A 23,612-nucleotide genomic window follows, 5' to 3' on the forward strand; every position below is an offset into this window, starting at 1 on the left:
GTAGGCATTGTTGAGCAGTGAACCCACCACCATTACCCTCCTCACTGTATAATACATATTTTTATTTTCTATATATTATGAGGTTTTGACATCTTAAAAAGCCTTTCTAGCTGGAGAGAGACTGCCCTTCCTGGGCACTTGTCAATTCTTAGAGACAGCAAAGAGCTCAGCCCTGAGCCTGCCTTTAATATGCAAACTAACCAATCCAGAGCCCTACCTCCTTCATGGGGCCCTGCATCCCAGGAGGCAACTGTCCTCTCCTTTAAATTTCCCAGGGCCAGATTCTAGGCAACTGGGGACCACCCCTATAGTCCAAAGCCCTCCAGAATAATTCCTACTAGCCAATCCTAAACTGTTCACTGCCCTGCCTTGCCTTACCTTCCCCACAGACACCCCAACAAAGGCTCTGGCCTAACCCTTCCCCTCACTCCATCCTGACTCCCCTGGTGTTGTCCCCTTGACCCGGCATGGCATGCCATGCCTTCTGTCTCTAGGACCTGTGAGCATAGTAAGCTTTTTTTCCCTGAGCTTCAGTGAGGTTACCTCAGTTAGGTGGCTGACCATCTCATAAAAGAACACAAAACACTCACCTTCCTTACCAGTGGCTGGGAATGCTGATTCAGCTAGAGATGGCCAATGGCATATACATGGAAGTGTGCTGCAGGCTTGTGGGAAAGTTTGCTTCCCAGATAAAAGGGAACAGACCCAGAGCCATTCCTTCCTCCAGCTCTGAGTGTAGTCGCAATGTTGGAAGTTGGAGCAGTCCTTTTACAGCCACGAAGGAAAGAACAAGTAAATCCCACAGACCCAGGTCCTGACGTTGAGGATCAGCTGGCCAAGCGCAACATCCACTGACCTCCAGGCTCCTTTACATCTGAGAAGAACAAACCCCCCCGCCTCGTTTGAGCCACTCGCTTTATACCCTTGCTTACAGCTGATAGCAATCTCTGGGGATGGAGGTGGGAGATAATAAGCAAGTAATTCTTCAACACAGCTGTGCTAAGTGACTTGAAGAAGCAGAGCATATGGTGAGAGGGGATAACAGGTGAGTTGGGAGAGGACTGCAGATAAAGCAGGCAGAGGGGAGAGCTTCCGCAAGAGTCCTCAGAGAGGAAGTGCACGGTGTGGCGAGGGGACTGAAAGGCCCATGAGAGGGAGAGCAGCAGAAGAGCCCAGAAAGAGAGGCAAGGCCTGGCCTGCTCCCCAAAGCAGGAGGGAGCACCTTCCACTGTGCAGCCCAGCTCTCCATTCCCAGCCTCCACCCTTGTTCCTCCCATCCTATGCTGAATTCACCTGTTTCCTTTTCCCTCACTTAGACTGTTTGGACTTTTCACAATACCTTTAATCATCTTTGTACCCCCAGCATCTAGCGAAGGGATGCGGAAAGACACCTAATAAATATTCACCGAATGAAAAAATTATCATGATAGGTTATTATAACTATTTAATCCAATAAGGGGGCTAATTCATGACTGTTTTTGAGGCCCAGTTCTGCAATTGAGTCCCGCCACCCACTCAGTATGCTGCTTTACATGATTGGATGAGATGCTTGCTCCATTAGAGCCTTATGGGGGTTAAAATATTAGGTGACCTTTGATGAGCCTGTCAGCTCTACAATTTCCTGATTTTTAAGTATTTTTTAAAATCACAAGGAGCTTGATGTTATCACCCCAGCAAAAAAGAGAGGCAGAAATAGTTCTATTATGCATTGAAATATTATCCATATTTGATTTTAAGCAGCAGGTTGTGGGTTATTTAATTTCCATTTCTTAATTTTTTTTTTTTTTTTTTGCGGTACGCAGGCCTCTCCCGTTGCGGAGCACAGGCTCTGGACACGCAGGCCCAGCGGCCATGGCTCACAGGCCCAACCGCTCCGCAGCACGTGGGATCCCCCCGGACCGGGGCATGAACCCGTGTCCCCTGCATCGGCAGGCGGACTCTCAACAACTGCGCCAACAGGGAAGCCCCATTTCTCAATTTTTTTATAATTGACTTGATTCACTTAATTTCATCTCTTTTTATGGCTGAGTAATATTCCATTGTATATATGTGCCACATCTTCTTTATCCATTCATCCGATGATGGACACTTAGGTTGTTTCCATCTCTGGGCTATTGTAAATAGAGCTGCAATGAACATTTTGGTACATGACTCTTTTTGAATTATGGTTTTCTCAGGGTATATGCCCAGTAGTGGGATTGCTGGGTCATATGGTAGTTCTATTTGTAGCTTTTTAAGGAACCTCCATACTGTTCTCCACAGTGGCTGTATCAATTTACATTCCCACCAACAGTGTAAGAGGGTTCCCTTTTCTCCACACCCTCTCCAGCATTTGTTGTTTCTAGATTTTTTGATGATGGCCATTCTGACTGGTGTGAGATGATATCTCATTGTCGTTTTGATTTGCATTTCTCTAATGATTAGTGATGTTGAGCATTCTTTCATGTGTTTGTTGGCACTCTGTATATCTTCTTTGGAGAAATGTCTATTTAGGTCTTCTGCCCATTTTTGGATTGGGTTGTTTGTTTTTTTGTTATTAAGCTGCATGAGCTGCTTGTAAATTTTGGAGATTAATCCTTTGTCAGTTGCTTCATTTGCAAATATTTTCTCCCATTCTGAGGGTTGTCTTTTTGTCTTCTTTATGGTTTCCTTTGCTGTGCAAAAGCTTTTAAGTTTCATTAGGTCCCATTTGTTTACTTTTGTTTTTATTTCCATTTCTCTAGGAGGTGGGTCAAAAAGGACCTTGCTGTGATTTATGTCATAGAGTGTTCTGCCTATGTTTTCCTCTAAGAGTTTGATAGTTTCTGGCCTTACATTTAGGTCTTTAATCCATTTTGAGCTTATTTTTGTGTATGGTGTTAGGGAGTGATCTAATCTCATACTTTTACATGTAGCTGTCCAGTTTTCCCAGCACCACTTATTGAATAGGCTGTCCTTTCTCCACTGTACATTTCTGCCTCCTTTGTCAAAGATAAGGTGACCATATGTGCGTGGGTTTATCTCTGGGCTTTCTATCCTGTTCCATTGATCACTTAAATTATCTAAATCAGTCCAATTGCTTGCTTACAAATTACAAAGGAGAACAAAACTTCATCCATGAGTCCTTATTTTACTCAGCATTTATTTGAAAAATACTTCATAGATTTTATAATTAAAAGTGAATCACCAAGTTTAAATTTAAAATGCACATAGCCTTTAACTCATGTCCAGGAATCAACACTTCAAAAATACTGGGCAAAGCAAACACTTAATGTCAGAGTCGTGGTGGAGGCGGCAGCAGGGAGCAGTATTTTATTGGTCTGAATTGTGGCACATGATGGTAATAAAAAGTGGACTGATTTCAGTTAGTTGTTTTTAGGTTCCCTGCACACACGCACTCTTATTGCCTGCTCTCCACCCTGCATGCTGTTCCCTCCACCCAGATTCAGGGCACTGGCAGCCTCTTTTTCACCAAGCAGCCCTCAGCTCAGATGTCACCTCCCTGGAAAGCTCTTCCCTGACCAGTCCATCTAAAGTAAAAAAACCACCACTCCCTTCATGGCATTTACCACTATCTGAAAATATCCAGTTTATTTAGTGTTTTTTGTGGGAAGCCCCACACAAGAAATTGAACATCATCTCTGGCTCACTGCTGAATCCCAGCACTGGACTGTGCCTGGCACACAGAATAGGTTCCAAATAAATAAGTGTGGAATAAATGAAAAATATATACATATTCATATGTACAAGAATGCTCATGTAACGAGATTCATAATAGCAAAAAGCTGCAATGACCTGAATGGCCAATAATAGATGAGTGATTAAATAAATTATGATTTAGCTATACAATGGAATACTCTGCAGTGATTTAAAAGAACATTTACTGCCATGAAAATATATTGACAATACATAGTACTGTGGAATTTTTTTAAGTTTCAGAACAATATGTGCAGCATCATCCCATCTTTATAAATGATAGAGATAAATGTAATTATATGGGTATATATAGTTGGGTTTTTTTTTACAATGAAAGATACCATATTATGCTATATGAATTTTTTAACATATATACACATTTTTATACACATAGGGAAAAAGATGTGGAGGACTGTGGTATTAGGAGGAAAGGCAGGGGTTACCTCTCTTACTCCATACAATTCTGTATCATTTGAATTTTTGGAACACTCATGTAAACCTTTTGCAAACTAAAAAAAAAATTACCACATTTATTTTGTAGTGAGTTGACTGAAATGAGTTTCAAGCTTTTGGAAATATGAGATATATTTTCAAAAATATTTTATGTTCACATTTTAAAATTGTAGATTAAAATAAATAAAAATAAAACTTGGAAGCACCTTCTTCAACAGGTTAATGGATAAACCAACTGCAATATAACTATACAATGGACTATTACTCAGCAATTAAAAGAAATGAGCAAAACCCAGAGAATGTACAACACCAAGAGTGAGCCCCAAGGTACACTATGGACTTTGGACAATTGTGATGTGTCAATGTAGGTTCACCCTTGGTAAAAAAAAAATATATATATATACCACTCTGGTGAGTGATGTTGATAATGGGGGAGGCAATGCATGTGTGGAGGCAGGAAAATTTCTATGCCTTCCTCTCAATTTTATTATAAACCTAAAATTGTTCTAAAAATAGCAAAGTCTTTTAAAAAAAATGTTAAAAAAAGTTCCTGTAACTTTTTAAACTAAAACTATACAATTATCATCTAACCAAAATCTGTTTTTGAAATAAATTCCAAAATCACACACACACGCACACGCACACACACACAGAAAAGAAATAAACTATGAAGTCATGGACAGACATGGAGGAATCTTGAAGGCGTATTTCTAAATGAAGGAAGCCTATCTGAAAAGGCTATATACTGTATGATTCCAGCTATATGACATCCTGAAAAAGGCAAAACTATGGAGACAATAAAAACATTAGTAGTTGCCAGGGGTTATGGGAGAGGGAGGGAGGGATGAATAGATGGAGCACAAGGGATTTGGGGGACAGTGGAAGTATGAACCCTAATGTAAACTATGTAAACTATGGGCTTTAGTTAATAATAGTGATCAATATTGGCTCATCAACTGCAGCAAATGTATCACACTCATGCAAGATATTAATAATAGAGGAAATGAGCTGGGGACAGATATATGGGAACTCTGTACTTTCTGCGCAATTTTTCTGTAACTCTAAAACCACTCTAAAAAATAAAGTCCATTAGTTTTTTTAAAAATGTGTTGCATTATGCATTTACTTTATTAAATAGGATTAACTAAATTAAAATATTTAAAATGTAAACTTTAAAGCAAAAGTCATGCATTTAAGTACTTTTAATAAAGATGTTATATTCCAAAAGAAAATAAATGACTTAGAATTTTTTTTTTATTGGAGTATAATTGCTTTACAATGGTGTGTTAGTTTCTGCTTTATAACAAAGTGAATCAGTTATACATATACATATGTTCCCATATCTCTTCCCTCTTGTGTCTCCCTCCCTCCCCCCCTCCCTATCCCACCCCTCTAGGTGGTCACAAAGCACCTAGCTGATCTCCCTGTGCTATGCAGCTGCTTCCCACTAGCTATCTATTTTACATTTGGTAGTGTATATATGACCATGCCACTCTCTCACTTTGAATGACTTAGAATTTGAGGTCTAAAACCTGATATTAGATCTCCGACTCTACTATAGATATTTTTCAGTTTCTAGTTTTCCATTAGAGTAATTTACGTCAAATAGGTTATACTAAACTTTTTTCCAAAATTACATCTCCTCAATGAATTTTTGTTCTCCTGAAAACTGTCCAAGTCTTCTCTATTTCCATAGAACATCCAGTGGAAAACATACATGCACACACACACACACACACACACATACATACACACAAATAGAACATCTAACGGAACTTTCTTAATAACACTATTTGTGTATGAAGGACTTCAATGAATAAGGTATAAAAATATTAGCAAAGTGCTTTGAGATTCTCAGATGAAAAAGTTAGGAAAAACTAACAAGTCTGGTAACAGAAATTCATGCCACTAATGGTCTGTCAGAGAAAACTTATTTTTACAAATATTAAATAACTTTGAATAAGACACTACCTAATTATTCATGAAATCCATTACTTCATTCCAATCCACTACTGTAACAGCTGGAAATTTAAAACAATGGCATTTCATAGGTAAAGCAAAATGCTGTTAAAATTTCACATTTCATACAAATGCTATCTTTGGAAGAGATAAATACAACTATGTTGGTGAATACATCTATTCTACTTCTGACTCAGACCATGAACACATTTTAAGTAAATATATATTGTCTCTGTATAGAGCCATAGAATCTTATGGACAGGATCTTTGAGGTCACCTATACTAACTTACTATCCAATGAGTCAGATAGTCTATAACACCTTTGACTGTTATCTACACCAGAAGTCTGAAAATTTTTTCTGTAAAAGGCCAGACAGTAAACAGTTTAGATTTTGTGCCCATCCAGTCTCTGTTGCAAATACTCTGCCATTGTAGCTCAAAAGCAACAGCAGACAAAACAGGAACAAATGGGCATGACTGTGCTCCAATAAACCTTTATTTACAAAACAGGAAGTAGGCCAGGTCTGGCCAGAAAGCCACAGTATGCCAACCGCTGATATAGACCCCTCCCAGTTATTTATAAAATTCCTTTAGATACATTAGACACCTTTACAGGAAAATTCTTTGTCGGGGGCACTGAAATAAGCAAATTCACCCATTGCTATAAACAAAATATTGCCTTCTGAAACAAGAGAACATTTATCCTTTGACATGTATCAGCCCTTCAAATACTTGAAGTAAACAATCATGATTCCCTCAAGTAGTACTCTCTCCAGTCTAAATATCCCCCACGCCTTCAAGCATTCCTCCTGTTATGACATAGTTTTCCAGACTATGCGACCAACTGATCATCCTGTTGTATACATACTCCAGTCCAATAACTATCCTTTGAAGTGCAGAGTACAGATACATGACATATGGTTTTCAAAATATATAGTAATCAAGATGGAATTTTAATTTTAGAATTTGGCTCACTGTCTCCAAATACAAATGTTTTTAGTTTTCTGGGGGTTTTGTTTTGACAAAATTACCATTTAGTCTTTAAGAAAAATATATTGTGTGTAGATATAGCCAATGGTTTATTCCCAGTGTCATAACTCTATACATTAATTTAAAATGATTACCAAGAAATAGAAAATATTTTTGTTTCATTTTGAAAATAAAAGTAGGCTTAATAAAACAATAAATTCAAAATGGTTCCTACACATCAAAAAATGTTGGCAGAACTTACCTCTACAATTGGAATCATATACTGCAAATTACAAAAGAAAACCATCAGTTATTTTTTCAGAGAAAATGAAGCACAAAAGGGGAAGAAAACATACACACATCTGCAGTGTGTCCTTTGATGCTGCTGGCTTGTTAGCAAGAACAGAGCATGGCTGCTACAGTCATAGCCAGGCAACCTCTAAATGATGTTCCTTGTTGTATTCCACATTTCAGTAACTTGGGAAGAAACCACATCCATGTTTTTAAAGAAATTTAGCTCTAATTTCCATGACTTATTGTCATAGAATCCTAAAAAAAATGTTTTTAATAACTAGAAGAAAAAAGTCCATATCTATAGAGCTATAAATGCACCACATTTGGTCTGACTTTACAACCCATTTCTGTAACTTACCGTAGTTTAATTTTTTTGATAATTCAGTACCTTAAACAGTATATTGTACATAGTAGATACTAGAGGAATAAATTCATTCTTTAAAGTATAAATATTTTTATTTGTAATGACATCCCAATTCATAATGTTTGTTGAGTTTGACTTACAATCTCATGGTGTCTGCTTCCTGCTTGCTTGTCATCACAAAAGCTCTCCCTGGGTAATCTCATCCATGTATGTGATTTCAAACACTATCCACATACTGATGACAACCAAATTTGTTTCTCTAGCCCGGTTTCACTGCAGGGATGCCCCATATATCTAAGAGCCTAGTGGCACATTCACCTGGACAGTCTAACTGCCACTAAAACAACATGTGCAAAGATGGAACACCCTAGGTCATCTCATGATAGGGAATGTTTATTGATTATTCATTATGTTCCACACACTGTGCTGAGTGCTTCACATGGATTTTCTCACTTAATCTTTACAGTGCCATTAAACATGGCAGGTTCATTTCCTTTTACCTGAAACCCCATTCAAATGATAGCATCAGAATATGAAATATATAACAGACATCATTCATTAACTACCTAGTACCCATTCCCCTGCCCTTCTTCCTGGCCAAGAGAACACCAATTTTGTTCAGGGCATCAATATGTCAAACTGATATCTCAGTTATCTTTGCAGCAAGGAGCAACTAGGAAATGCAACACAATCCTTACCCTTTCCTGCCTTCTTCCTGACTTAATAGTGGATATTATGTGCAGCTGCACTTTTCATTATTTTGGCCATTTAGGGAAAGGCCAAGAGAATCACAGAGACATTGGCACTCATACCACTGAGCTACTTAACCAAGGCCAGTAACCATCTACCTCCAGACTTCTTCTTGTTACTGAGAAAAATGAACTCCTATTTGTCATATTCATTTTCAATATGGTTTTCTACTAACCTGCAGCTGAAAACATTCCTACTGGATACAAAACTATAATATGAACAAGAGATTTCAACAAATTAGAAGGAAAGCAGATGGAGGAGTAACTACACAGAAAAACAAAGGATGCTACAACCCAAGTACTTGCAGAAGCAAAAACAATGAGATGCAAGTCAGCTCACCTCATGGAACCCACAGTAGACTCAGGATTTGGAGGCACCAAGGACTGCAGAAGACAAGACCTACAGATTTAGCATTTGGAGCTTCCCCAACAAAAAGCCAGCTCTCCATCAGTCACCACCATTCCTCAAGCCAACAAGTTTACTATTACATGTTGGAAAATTTCCTTAAAAGTCTGTTTATTGCTGTTTATTCTTGGCTGTCTGTTCATATTTATGAGTAAGTCACTGAAAATATGATTGTAGGGAAAGCCTGGGTATGAAAGAGAGAAGCAAAGCAAACAGAAAAAAAGAAAAGGCAAGGAGGGGTGAAAGGAAAAAAAAAAAACTTAGAGGAAACAAAAACAACACAAAAAGCAGAAGAAAACAGCAAAAAGAAAAACACATTATCCTCAGAGAAATATGGGAAAAAAATGAATAAGAACAAGGTGCTATGAAGTAGAAATAATCAAAATATTGCAGCAGAAACAAACAAAATTAAAGGAAGGTTGGAAGATGAAGTTGAGGCAATTTCCCAGAAAATAAAGTTTGAGGACTAGGTGAGAAAAGTTGAAAATTAGAGAATCAGGGTGACATAGAAATTTCAAAAGAGGAGAGCCAAGAAGAGAGAGAGAAAGAAATTGTCAAAGGAAGACATTAATTCTCCTCCTCCAAGACCCCAACATCTAAAGTGAAATTAAAACATGCATGAAGGCAGATGATTTTGAAAATGCAGAAAAAGAGGAAGAAACTGAACATCTAAAAAGCTTTCTGAGAGGAACAAACAGGTATAGCTCCCAAACCTTTGTATGAGAATGACATCAAATCTCTCAACAGCAAAGCAAGTCATGGAATTATGCCTTCAAAGTCCTGAGTGGAAGATAATTTTCAGCATAAAATTTTACAGCTCCAACAAACAAGTATGAGGACAGATGAAGGCAGGCAGATGAAGGATAGAAACTTTTTGTCTCTCAGGCACCTTTTTGGGGGAAGCTTACAGAGAATTGTGTCAACAAAATAAGGGACTAAATCAAGGGAATGAAAACATGTAATTGAGGAAACAGAAACCTGCTCCAGGAAAGGGGCAAGAGGCTAAACATCAGAATGAATGCTGTTCATCAGGTCTAGACCCAGACTGGGAGGAAGACAAGCTTCCAGGGAAAAGTATAACTGATAGGTTATGAGATGCACTTTGACATTTGGAGGTAGATCTTCTGTGGGGGTTAGAAAAATAGATTGATAAGTATATAGAGTTTCTTTTAGAGAAAAATAGTAAAGTATTAGATTGAACAATATGAAATTACTGTTTTATAGCTCAAAATTTTGTCCAACATTGGCTGTTTCGTACCTTTCAAGGTAACCTACCAGTGAATAATATGATGCAGGAAATCTGCGTCAAGAAGTCTAACAATAACAAAAACAAAAGAAAAGTTGGAGGAATATGTGAAACAAGATTGTCAGATATTGTTTTTGAAACTGGGTAATAGACACGTGGGGTTGGTTCATTGTCCTGTATATGTTTGACTATCCCATAGTAAAAAGCAGTAAAAAAAAAAAAAGAAAGAAAGAAAGAAAATCATGACAACATAGAAATGGGCAAAATTTCAGTAATCTTTCAAACGCCTGGAGGAATTTCCACTTAGCAATGCTCCGATTAAGTTATAGAACCACTGGACACAGAAAAAGTCAGTTTTTGAAAGAGCCCATCTACCCTGGATCATCAGTCACAGTGGGTTAAGCAACATCAGGGATGTTTCACATCTCCCATTTCATCCCTTCCTTTATACTGATTCCACTGATTCTAGGATTGCATTGTGCAAGAAAACAGTACTGACAGCTGTTCCATATGCTTAGATCCAAAACTGAATAAGGCAATCACTTCTCACTGCCCGTCAATTACCTCCCAGTTCATTTCTCTTCTTGTCCAAACTAGATTCCGGGATTCATCATTCTATTCACACCCTTGTAAATATCCGTAAGCCCCTGCTCTATCACTTCTGTTTTTTGTAGCTGGCAACAACCAGCTCTGGAATGAACCCTACCTCCTGCCTTCTCTGCATCTGTACCCAGAGAACTAAATATTACTGGAGAAAATCACCTAAACCTGACAGGCTTAATGTTATATTTATTATTGCAAATCATAAACTGGCAATTTTACTATCGTTGCTGTCTTAAATGCAGCTAAGTTACTTTAAAGAAGCAAAGAGTAAAACCAACAGCCAGCTTCAAACAAAGCAATGGATGCCAGACACTCTCATGGTATCCATAAGGAACTGAAAAAAATAAGTGGCATGTTAGAATTCTACTCACAACAAAGATATTTTTCAAGAATGAAGGTAAAATAAAAACACACAGAGACAAAAACTGAAACACAGTTCTCAGGTAACACATCACCAGCAGGCCCAAATTAAAGAAAATACTAAAGAACATTCTTTTGGCAGAATGGAAATATTCCTACACAGAAGCCCAGAGAATTTAGGAGGGAAAAGAGCAACAAAAATGGCAAATCTATAGGAAACCCGCCAAATACTGACTTTTAAAAATAATGTCTTATGAACTTTAAAATAGATCATTAAAATACACCACTATAGCATCTAAGTAAATAGGCAGATAAATGGCCTTAAAAGGTGCTATAGATCTTGCATTGTTGGAAAAAAGAATAAAGGCCTAAATTAATATCAAATTTTGATATGTTATGGTTGTATGTTGTATCTCCAGGAAAAGCACTAGTAAGAGAATAAAAGAATATACAACTTTTAAACTAATAGAGAAAAAAAGAATAATAAAAAATATTCAATCCGAATGAAGGCTAGAAAGAGGAAACATAGAACTGATAAAACAAGTGGAAAGAACACAGTAAGATATAAATTTAATTCTAAATATACCAGTAATTCCATTAAGCTTAAATGAACTAAACAGTCTAATTTGAAAACAAAGGTTATATGACTACATAAAGAAAAAAAACCAACTATATGCTGTTTAAAATGGACACATATAAAACATAATGAGAAAGAAACATTGAAAATGAAACAACGGGAAATTATTCAAACACATTCATAAATTAAGCTTGTATAACTCTATTAATATCAGATAAAGTAACTTTAAGGCAAAAAGCATTATTAAAGATAGAGAGAAACACTTTACAATGATAGAAGGCTTAAGTCACCAGGAGACTACAACAGGTCTAAATTTGCATGCATCAAATAACATGGACTCAAGGGCTTCCCTGGTGGCGCAGTGGTTGAGAGTCCACCTGCCGATGCAGGGGACGCAGGTTCGTGCCCCGGTCCGGGAAGATCCCACATGCCGCAGAGTGGCTGGGCCCATGAGCCATGGCCACTGAGCCTGCGTGTCCGGAGCCTGTGCTCCACAACGGGAGAGGCCACAACGGTGAGAGGCCCGCGTACCACAAAAAAAATTAAAAAAAAAAAAAAAAAATAACATGGACTCAAAAGATATATAGAAAAAATTGACAAATCTACCAGAATAAAAGAAGCAAGTCCACAATCATAACTGGACAAGCAGTCAAAAACAAACCCAGTATGGGTTTTACATAATATGATATGGCAAATTTGATTTAATGAACATACAGAACTCTATATCCAATGATTACAGAATATACATTCTTTGTAAGGCATAGAGAAGTTTTATAAAAATGATCATATACTGGGCCATAAAAACAGTCTCAACAAACTTCAAAGGATTGAAATTATATACAGGATGTTCTCTGATTATAAGGTAATTAGGTAGAAATCAATAACAAAAAGATACCTAGGAAAGCTAGATATATTTAGAAACTAATAAATATATTTCTACATAATTGATAGGTCAAACAGAAAATTACACTGAAAATTAGAATATATCTTGAAAAAATTTTTTAAACTGTATATAAAAACTTATGAGATACAGATAAAACAGTGCTTAGAAAGCAAATTGGCTTTTAAAATGGCTTTAAAAATGCTATATATTTTAAAAAGAAAGGCTAAAAAATCAATTCACTAAGCATCCATCTCAAAAAGTTAGAAAAAAGAGCAACAAACTAACTAAGAAAATTGAAGGAAGAAAATAATTGCAGCAAAATTATAACAACAAAATTAATGAAACAGGAAACATCATATATAGAAAGGATCAACAAAGGCAGAGGTTGATTCTTTGAAAGACTAAGAATATTGACTGATAAAGGCCTAGGGAGAAAAAAAACAAACAAAAAAGCCCAGACAACTAATGCCAGAAATTAAAGGTCAACAGCACAATTCATACTGCAATATTAAAAAGATAATAAGATTTTATGCCGATAGATTGGAAATTTAGAAAATATGGACAATTTTTTTTTAAATACAACTTACCAAAATTGACAAAAGGAAAAGGAAATATGAAAAGTCTTATAAGTGTTAAAGGAATTCAATCTGTAATTTAAAACATTGGGACAAAGAAAACTCCAGGCCCAGAATTAATTGGTGATGAATTCTACTATTTACAGAATAATATCAATATTATAAAAATTCTAGATAAACATAACTTAACTTTGACATTATAAGAAAGGAAAATTACAGACCCATCTCTCATGTGAACATACATGTAAGAATCTTAAACGAAATGTGAGCAAACAATATCCAGCAATATATAAAAAGGAAAATCAGTCATGACTAATTTGAGTTTATTCCAGGAATATAGTACTGATTATATTAGAATATCAATCAATATAATTTGTCCCAATAACAGAATAAAGGAGAAAAATCATATCATCATATTAATTGATATAGAAAAAGTATTTGTTAGGATGCAGTATCCATTTGTGATTTTAAAAGTAGAAGGAAATTTTAATAATCTGATAAATAGTACCTACAAAAAAACTTTTACCAAGTATACTATTTAAAAGTAAAATGTTGAAAGTTTGAGATCAGTAACAAGACATGGATGCCAATTATTACTACTACCTCTGCACAATATTTAAATACTTAAAGTCCTAATCAGTGTAGTGAAGCAAGGAAAAGAAATAAAAGGTGAAAGAATAGGAAAGGAAAAAATAAAACTCTCATTATCCTCAGATAATATTCAAAACAATAAATTCAAAAGATTCTTCATGTAAATTATTAGAATCAACAAGTCAGTCTAGCAAAGTCACTGGAAATAAGGCAATACACAAAACTCAATTGATTTTCTATATATTAGCAATAAACAGGAAAAATGCTTAAGAAGATAGCATTTATAATAGCATCAAAACTATCAAATACCTCGGGAGGAAATATGCAAGACTTTTATGCAGAAAATTATAATATACTATTGAGAGAGTTCAAGAAGAACAAAATAAATGAGAGATTTATCACATTTATAACATAAATTCTCCCTAAATTTATCTTTACATTCAGTGCAATCTCAGTCAAAAGTCAACAGGTTGTTTCGTGGAACTTGACAACTTGATCTAAAATCTACTTGGTAATGGAAGGTACTGGAATGGCCAACACAACCTTGACAAAGAGTTAGAATAACTTGTCTACCGGATGCCAGGACTTATGATAAAGCTAAAATAATTAACATGGCATGGTAGTGGTGCAAGGATAGACAAACAGACCAATGAAACAGAACAGAGAATCCAGAAAAACAGACCCATGCATATGATCCATGGACATTTGATCCAAGGTGATACTGCAGGAGAAAGATCTTTGCTTTATACTAATTCATCAACCTGCACATTAATATCTTATGCATTTTTCTATATATGTGTTGTAGTTCACTATAGAAAAAGTGTATTGATGATTAAAACTAAAAGTAATAATAGTAAAGTAACATAGAAGAATAAAATTGTTACAAACTACTATTATACTAAATATGAAGAAACCAAGTTTGTGTACAAACCAATTATTATACTAAATTTGAAAAGAGTGAACTCTGACATTAAAAGAGAAAAACTTTCAAAATGTGTTAAACAACAAAACATAGCTCTATGTTGTTTATTAAAAGCACCCTTAAAATGATCAAGAGTGGATAAAAATATAAAGGTAAACATAGAAATACCAATGAAATGTAAATTTAAAAGAAAGAGGGAGTAGCAAGGTATAAATTAGATTTAAAAGCATTAAAATGTATAAAGACAAACACTATGTAATGAAAAAAGACACTGTTTATGAAGATGACACAAGTCATATCTGTAGTATCAAACAACACAATAGCAAGAAATGTAAAGAAAAATTAAACTGCAATGATAACGATGAAAATACAGTTATACAGAAAGACTTCAATACACCTCTTTCATGGGAATTCCCTGGCGGTCCAGTGGTTTGGACTCCACGCTTTCCCTGCCGAGGGTCTGGGTTCAGTCCCTGGTCGGGGAACTAAAATCCCACAAGCTGGGTGTGGTGCGGCATGGCCAAAAAAAACCCGAAAAACAAAAACAAAATACACCTCTTTCATAATTAAATGGATTTAGTTGTCAAAAAATACTGGAATGGAATAACATAATCAACACATTCAAAGACAGATAGGTAGATAGATAGATAGATAGAGAGAGAGAGAGAGAGAGAGAGAGAGAGAGAGAGAGAGAGAGAGATGAAATCTCATATGCCTCAGAAAGAGAATATATGTTCCTTTCAGGTCTCTTTTACAGCAAACATCATTGGGTGTCTCCCTAACATCCATTCCTCTCTCTCTCTTCCTTCTTGATGCCAAATCCCACTTGTTAGAAGGAAAGCTAAAAATGCCAGATACTTCCCTAATATCACTTGAAGCCAGGGCATAGGCTTGTGACCTTGCTCTGTCCAATGGAACCTGTAGAGCAATCTGCCAGGGTCTTTTAAGAATTTCCTCTCTTAAAAGAGAAGGGAAAAAGTCTCACATTCTTCCTGCTTTGAATTGACCCTGTGAGGGTGTGAAGGACTTGCAGGCAAGCAGAACAGATAGGTCAGGAGGGTCCCAGAGAAACTGACCCCAGAACCCTAATATAATGGAGCAACTGGACCAACCCTGGAACTACCTGCCCCAGTTTTTTGGAAAGTGAGAAAAATCAGCCGCTTCATTAAGCTACTTTTAACAGATATTCTATTTCTTGCAACCTAAAGCATCCTAATCGGATCACCCATCCTAATTGATCTATCCAAAATAAATCACATCATCAGAAAGGTTTAACAATTTTTTCAAAGTAGAGATCTTCTAGGCCCCATTCTCTGATCATCATTAAATAGAAATAGAAGTAAGTAATAAAAGGTGACTAAAAAAACATAACCACTGGAAGCTTAAAAAACACATACACAGAATACCATTGGATATTTGCTCAAAGAGGAAATAAAACATGAAAATACAAACTCTCCAGAAAGCAATGAAAAGAAGACTTTTTACCAAAATCTATGGAAGAACTCAAAAGATGTGTTTAGGGTAAATGCCAAATTACCATCTTTAATGTAAAAAGGCTAAAATTAAAGGCAACTACCACTCATGTTGAAGACTTAGAGACCAAGCAGCAAAGAAATAAAAAAGAGGGAATTAATAAAGATAAAAGTTGAAATTAAGGAATGGAAAACCAAAAAAGTAGAAATGATCAATAAATCCAAAAGCTGCCTTTTAAGATATACCAATAAAATAGATAAATTTCTTCCGAGACTGATTAAGGAAAAATGAGGAGAGAATAAAACTATATAAGATTAGGAATTTTCAAAGGAGATATAAACACAGATACAGAAGAGATTTTAAAAACTATAAAATCTATAACCACAAATTTGAAACCCTAGGACAAGTAGATAATTTCAAAAAAGAATTGGATAATTTCCTAGCAAAATATAAATGAATCTGGGAACAAGTGGCAAACCCAAATACACCAATTACAATAGACCAGATTGGAAAGGTGATTAAAGGCCTATCATTAAGAAAGCACCAGGACCAAGTGATTTCATAACTTATTTCAGCTAACCTAAGAACAGTAATCCCAGTATTATTTAAATTATTCCAGAATGAATGAAAAGGGAAACTTCCTAATACATTTCATGAACCAGCAGAACTTTTAACACCAAAACCTGATACAGTAACAACCCTCCCCCCCCAAAAAAAGGAAACCATAATCTCACGTATAAGTACAGATGCAAAATTTCTAAATAAAACATTGGGAAGCAGTATTCAGCAATGACTCAAGAGAATAACACACTGTGACCAACTAGAGCTTAATTCAAGGAATTCAAGAGTGAAATTCAATGTAATGAAGTTTATTTACCAAAAATCAACAGCAAACATCATTCTTCATCATCATGGTGAAAAAATAAAGCCATTTCAAATAAAATCAGAAACCAGAAAGGAATGTTTGCTATGGCTATTACTATTCAACATTGCTGTGAGGAGGTCTAGCAAATGAAATAAACACTGGATAAAAGAGACACTATTTTGGCTAACTACAGAATTGTATACTTAGGAAATCTAATAGACTATAGTTTACAAAAAAAACAACAATCAAATCTAGTACAATTAATGAGAATATTTGATAAGGTAACTCTATAAGATAAATATACAAACATCATTAGGCTTTCCTTATTCTAGCATAAATACCCGGAAACAAAAATGGAAAAATATTCCATACATAATTGTGAAAAAAAGCAATAAAATATTGTTACGGAATGAATGTTTGGGTCCTCCCCAAATTTATAGCTTGATACTTCATCTCCAATGTGATGGTATTTGGAGGTGGGGTGTTTGAGAGGTAATTAGGTCATGAGGATAGAACTCTCATGAATGAGATTAGTGTCCTTATAAGAACAGGCCAGAGAGCTAACTAGCTCTCTTTGTGCCATAGGAGAATACAATGAGAAGTCAACAGTCTGCAACCCAGAAGAGGGCCCTCACCAGAACCTGACCATGCTTGCACCCTGATCTTGCACTTCCATCCTCCATAACTCTGAGAATTTCTGTTGTTTATAAACCACCCAGTCTATACGGTGCTTTGTTACTGAAGCCAAACTGACTAAGGCAAATACTTAGGAATAAACTCTGCAAGAAAAGCACAAAACTTAGATGGTGATAACCAGAAAATCACATTGAAGGATAATTTTTAAAATCTGAACAAATGAAAAGATATCCATATTCTTAGATGGAAAGATTTAATAACAATTCTCTTATGTCATAAAAATGTGCAATTAAAAAGCAAGTAAAATATGGGCTCCTAAAAGAGAAAAGAGACATTAGGTAAAAGCTGAGGAAATCTGAACAAACTATGGACTTTACTTAATACCCAGTACATCAATACTGGTTCATTAATTGTAACATATGTATCATACTAATGTAAAATGTTAATGGGGAAAGGGTGAGGAGTATACGGAAACCCTCTGTACTATTGTCACAATTCTTCTGTAACTCTAAAACTGTTTTAAAAAAGAAAGTTTTCTTTTTTAAAAAAACATATTTGTAAGACAATTAGGGAAGTTAAAAAAATATATTATTCCAATTAAATAGATAAAATTATCTTAAAGTTTAGAGAGAAAATAAATGCCCAAGAAAGCAAAAAAGTGAATGAAAAAGAATAATGAAAGAAAATATACTATAAAGCCACTGTAATTAAATCAATATGGAGTATTAGTATAGGAATAGATATATCAATCAGTGGACCAGAACAGAAAAGCCAGAAATAAAATCCAGTTTATATGAGATTTTAATATATTGACAAAAACATATCTCAATTCAATGGGGAAAGAGTGACTATTTAATAAATGGTGCTGGCACAACTCCCTATCCATCTGGTAGGAAATAGTCTCCAATCTCATATTATAAATAAGAAACAAATTCCAGATGGAGTAGATGCCTAATGTAATAAATAAAGCATCAAAAAGTTAGAAGGAAAGCTAGGAAACAACACACAATCTGTTTTTTAACCAGAAAGAAAAGATAGCCATATCTAAGTTTATAAAAATGAAAAACAATTTATGTTGTAAAAGCTACCATAAACAAAACTAATAGGCAAATGATAGATTTGGGGAATACTTGGAAAAGAGATAACAGATAATGAGTTAGTAGTCATCACCAGTATACAAAGTGCTGTTAAAAATTGGCAAGAGGCAAGCAATCCAGTGAGAAAATTGGTAAAGGATGTGAAAAGGGAATCCATGAGAACAAATCCACATAGCATGAAGATGCTCCAACTAACTATCAATTAGAGAAATGCAAACTACAGTAAAAAAAAATAATATCTCACTCTACACCAAATCAGATAAAAGAAAAATGAGAGTGCAACAGTACCAACTGCCAACAGGATGAATAGAAAAAAATGTAATTGTTTACAGCTGTTCTGAAAAGCAGTCAGGCAAATATTTTTAAATTAAAAGTATGCAAGACACTTCAACCAACAAAATCACACTCCTAGAAATCTATCTCATAAAAATAAAATCACCAATAAAATGTTTATTGCATCATTGCTCTTATTGTGGAAAAAAATAAAAAGTAACAAAATGAGTTCCCAGCAATAAGGTAATAAATAATGGTACATCTATACTGTAGAATATTAAGCAGCCATTAGAAAGAATGAATTAGTGTTACACCATTTGACTTGGAGGGATTTTCCTGGATGTATTTTTGAATGATAAAATGAAATGCAGGGACTTCCCTGGTGGTGCAGTGGTTAAGAATCCGTCTGCCAATGCAGGGGACACGGGTTCGAGCCCTGGTCTGGAAGATCCCACATGTTGCAGAGCACCTAAGCCCACGAGCCACAACTACAGAGCACACATGCCTAGAACCCGTGCTCCACAGCAAGAGAAGCCACAGCAATGAGAAGACCACGCACCGCAACAAACAGTAGCCCCCGCCTGCCACAGTGAAAGTGGTCTAGCGAAAGCCTGCTCGCAGCAACGAAGACCCAACACAGCCAAAAATAAATAAATAAATAAATTTATATTAAAAAAAATAAAATAAAATAAAAGTGAGATGCAGAGAGGTGCATACACCACAATCCCATTTTTAAAAAGCAAACATTGAACAAAACCCCCAAATATATGTACACCCAAGTGTGTGTGTGTGTGTGTGTGTTGTGTAAAGGCAAACATGGAGACAAACATGGAAGGAAACACACACAGGTTGCTAACACAGATGACTGGCAGCATGGCAGGGAAGAAGGGTGTGCAGGGGTTGGAAAGGAAAAATGGGCAGAATTTATATATGATTATGTTAAGGAAATTAATCAAAAACTTGCTACAACATGGATTAGGGTATAACATGATTGGCATGAGCGTCCATCCTCCATGTGGTCCCCAATCTCAAACTATATCATAGTCATCTGGCATTTTCTCATCCACTGAACTATTAGTTCTGTATAATGTTGCTCACAGTCCTCTCATTTGTGCATTTTGTGACCATCCTACTGAAAAAGATAATTTTTCCATTAACGTTACCCCACATTTTATGAAATTGAATTTTGGACCCCACTCTTCAGGTTGCGGTATGGTTTATGCACAAATGCAAATATGTACCTATACATAAAGAAATTAGAAAAAATAAGGAATTGGTACTTATATATTTCTTGATTGTTGAACATCCATAAAGTAAAAAATACTAGTTACAGAAAAATATGCATGAAGTATTCTATTTCAGTAAAAGCATGCAAAACCCTAATTTTAAACGTACAATTAAGTATTTTTAAGTGAAAAAGAAAGCTTTGGATAGGATTCACAAAGCCACTGGCTCAGGTTACATAAAGGGGAAGGAAGTAGAAAGGAGGGGCCGATTACTAACTTTGCTTTTATACCTCTCTATGTTTTATTACTTCACTTATTACAACAAGTAAAAAAGTATTGCTCTTGAAATCTGAAAACATTAAGTAAAGAAAACAAAGATAAATTGCAAATAATAAAGTAAATTGGGTATTAATGAGTAGCTACCTCGTAAGACATGTTGTGAAGATTAAATGAGACAATCCATGTAAAGTGTTTAGCACATTACCTAACATGTTGCAAATGCTCGATAAATAGGGGCAATTTTTATTTAAAAAATAAGACTACAGAGAGCAGTGGCAATTAGGAAGCTGAAAAGATAATGTCTTTGAAAATGACACTGTGTACACAAGGCACTTTTTTCCCTACAACTGAATCTGATCTCCTTTGCACTGCAAGGACTCATATCATGGTAACTATACAGCTCATCAAACACACTTTCATTGACAGTAAAAATAAAATTACAATTAGATAAATAAGATACTTAAACGATACAAAGGAAATGGCAACTTTTTGCCTTGCAGGCTCTTTAAGAACTTCAAGAACCATCCTAAAGCACTATGCTTCTGTCACAACCACTTCTGATGAGAAACACTTGACCCTGGATGTTTCCCTCATATTAGAGGAGACTGAACAGAACCCATTTCATACAGATTGGAGAGTGATGCTACTGCTCTTTCTGAGGGCCTGCCCAAGCGGGAAATCCATTCCTAGACGTAGAAATTCCACTCTCAACTCTGAAAATTTCTTTGCTGGTCTGCCTAAAAGCATGTTGGTTTAGTGATAATCTACAAACTAAATTTGGTCCATCAATTCTATTCTTATTGTACAACCAAACATTGAAATAAGTTCATAAGTTGCATGAGTGTGTTATTAGTCTTATTACTTACATGGAATTGACTTTATCTTCGGGGCCTTGCACTTGGCCTGTCACAGTGCCTTTGCTGGTATTCTTCACCCAGCCAACCACCCCTATTTTCCTTGCCTCATCTTCGGTGTACTGGTTTCAGGAGAAAACAAGAGAGACGAAGTCCAACATCAAAGGTCTGAATTTACAACATACTTGATTCTAACATTCAAAAAGGTATGGTCACAAAAAAGCTGATTACTTTAAAATATAGTCTATGCCAAAGATTGTGTAGTTGACCCATAGTAATACCTATATTTACAAAAACTTTCGTTTAAATGGTATTTTTTGTGTGTGTGCTAAATTCCACATTCAGTAAAGACAAGCACGTTATGAGAAAATAAACTGATGGTGGGAATTATTTCAGAAAACAATTTCCATGATGTGTTTTGGAATCCATAAAGCTCAGTTGCATTGCCCTCACAACTGGCTAATGCTAAATTACACCGTCAATCTGGGTTTCAAATGATGATCACTCCGAGATTCTTAATCACTGAGCAAAAATATCCAGTTATGATCAACATAAAGAATTGGATTAAAAGATTCCAGTGTTCTCTGTTGACTCTGGACTTGCCACGCAATTGTTATAATTGCCTATGAGGAAATTTATTTCTCCTATTATTCGTAATAGTTTTTTAAAATTCCTTTTCCTGATTCCAAATTCAATTATGCTACCAGCACATGCAAACCTAGAAACATTTTTATTTTGTATTACTTTAACTACATCACACTAAAATTCTTGTGGAGCCAGAATACCAGCATTTTTTAGAAACATGCTCTTCTCCTGTTTGGAGCCCAGGGTGACCAAGAGCTCTACACTCCACGTCCCCAACTAAATGAAGCAGTGCAAACCAAGATGATTATAGCTAGGATTGCTGGAAGGGCTGGGTTCTGAAAATGTCACGCCTTCACAGATAGCAGTGAAAAAGGAGACAATCTGAACTCCAGGGGATGCGACTATCTCAAAAGGCAGAGACTTGACTTGTGGGAACCTGTTAGAACCCTTAGAGGTTAGGAACAGAGACCTAGCTAGTGATTCCCAGCTCAAACAGTAGGTGAAAATACATGCCACGTTTAACTTTAAGAAAGGAGTACTATATTTTAAAAATTGATATTTTAAAAGTATTTTAAAATAAATATTTTAAAATAAATATCTAAAAGGCAGCAAGGGGTTTTAACTTTAAAAACCTAGGAACCACTTCCTTGTGCAACAATGGGCTTTTCTCATTTTGCAATTCAAGATATGTACCGTTGACTGGAGAGATTCTTCCATCCAGAACAAGTGGAAGACCCCATACTGTGTATTAAATATACCTAATCAAAATGTTTAATTGGATCACCCCAAGAGAGGTACTTTCGAAATTCATAGAAATATTAACGGAAAACCAGGAAGGTTGTAATGTTTTTAATAGACTACTTTTAAAAGACATCCTTAATAAAAATCTCAACCAGTAACTTGAAAGAAATACAAATATTTCTTCATTCACTGTCAAGGACAGGAAATTAGCAATAGATTAGCACTAAGTAGATAACTGCTCTGTCTCTGTGACTAAATAACAGTGGGGGTGGGAGGGAGATGGCAAAAAATAATAAACAGATTGGTGACTTACCATCCTGAAGCAAACACCTGTATAAGAGAAAGATGAAAAGAAATGTCAGGTTGTCTACCTTTAAAAAAAGTATATATTTCCTGACTTAGCTTTCATCTAGTTTATTAAATAGTAAGTAAATGAAATGAACAAAACCTTTAATATCTGAATGCATTCAGAAAGTGTTTTTTAAAAATTCTTTTCTTTTAAAACAAAAAGAGAAAAAGGAAGGTTATTTTTGAAGAAAAAGAATAATATTCTGAAACCAAAGTATAATGAAACGCCAAACTGCATATTCCTTCTATTTTAAAATGCTAAATAAAACAAAATAATTACTACAAGAACAGTTGAGTGTGCTGGCATAAAACTTACCCACCCTCAGATTTTAGAATGTCTTCTTTAGGGGCTTCCCTGGTGGCACAGTGGTTAAAAGTCCACCTGCCAATGCAGGGGACACGGGTTCAAGCCCTGATCTGGAAAGATCCCACTTGCCACGGAGCAACTAAGCCCGTACACCACAACTACTGAGCCTGCACTCTAGAGCCCGTGAGCCACAACTACTGAAGCCCGCGTGCCACAACTACTGAAGCCCATGTGCCTACAGCCCGTGCTCTGCAACAAGAAAAGCCATGGCAATGAGAAGCCCGCACACTGCAACGAAGAGT

The 23,612-nt window shown here is 35.8% G+C and overlaps 1 protein-coding gene across 1 annotated transcript in view; it reads right to left on the reverse strand.

The window, feature by feature from the left end:
- ACYP2 (acylphosphatase 2) overlaps nt 1–23,612 on the reverse strand; it is a 176,743-nt gene that overhangs the window by 138,937 nt on the left and 14,194 nt on the right. The window contains exons 2-3 of the mRNA XM_019943232.3: nt 22,969–22,985; nt 21,342–21,451 (exon numbers count right to left, since the gene is read on the reverse strand). Coding sequence (XP_019798791.1) covers nt 21,342–21,451; nt 22,969–22,985 — 127 coding nt within the window. The remainder of the gene's footprint in view (nt 1–21,341; nt 21,452–22,968; nt 22,986–23,612) is intronic.

This window comes from Tursiops truncatus, chromosome 14, assembly GCF_011762595.2.
Source record: "Tursiops truncatus isolate mTurTru1 chromosome 14, mTurTru1.mat.Y, whole genome shotgun sequence".
NCBI classification, from domain to species: Eukaryota; Metazoa; Chordata; class Mammalia; order Artiodactyla; family Delphinidae; genus Tursiops; species Tursiops truncatus.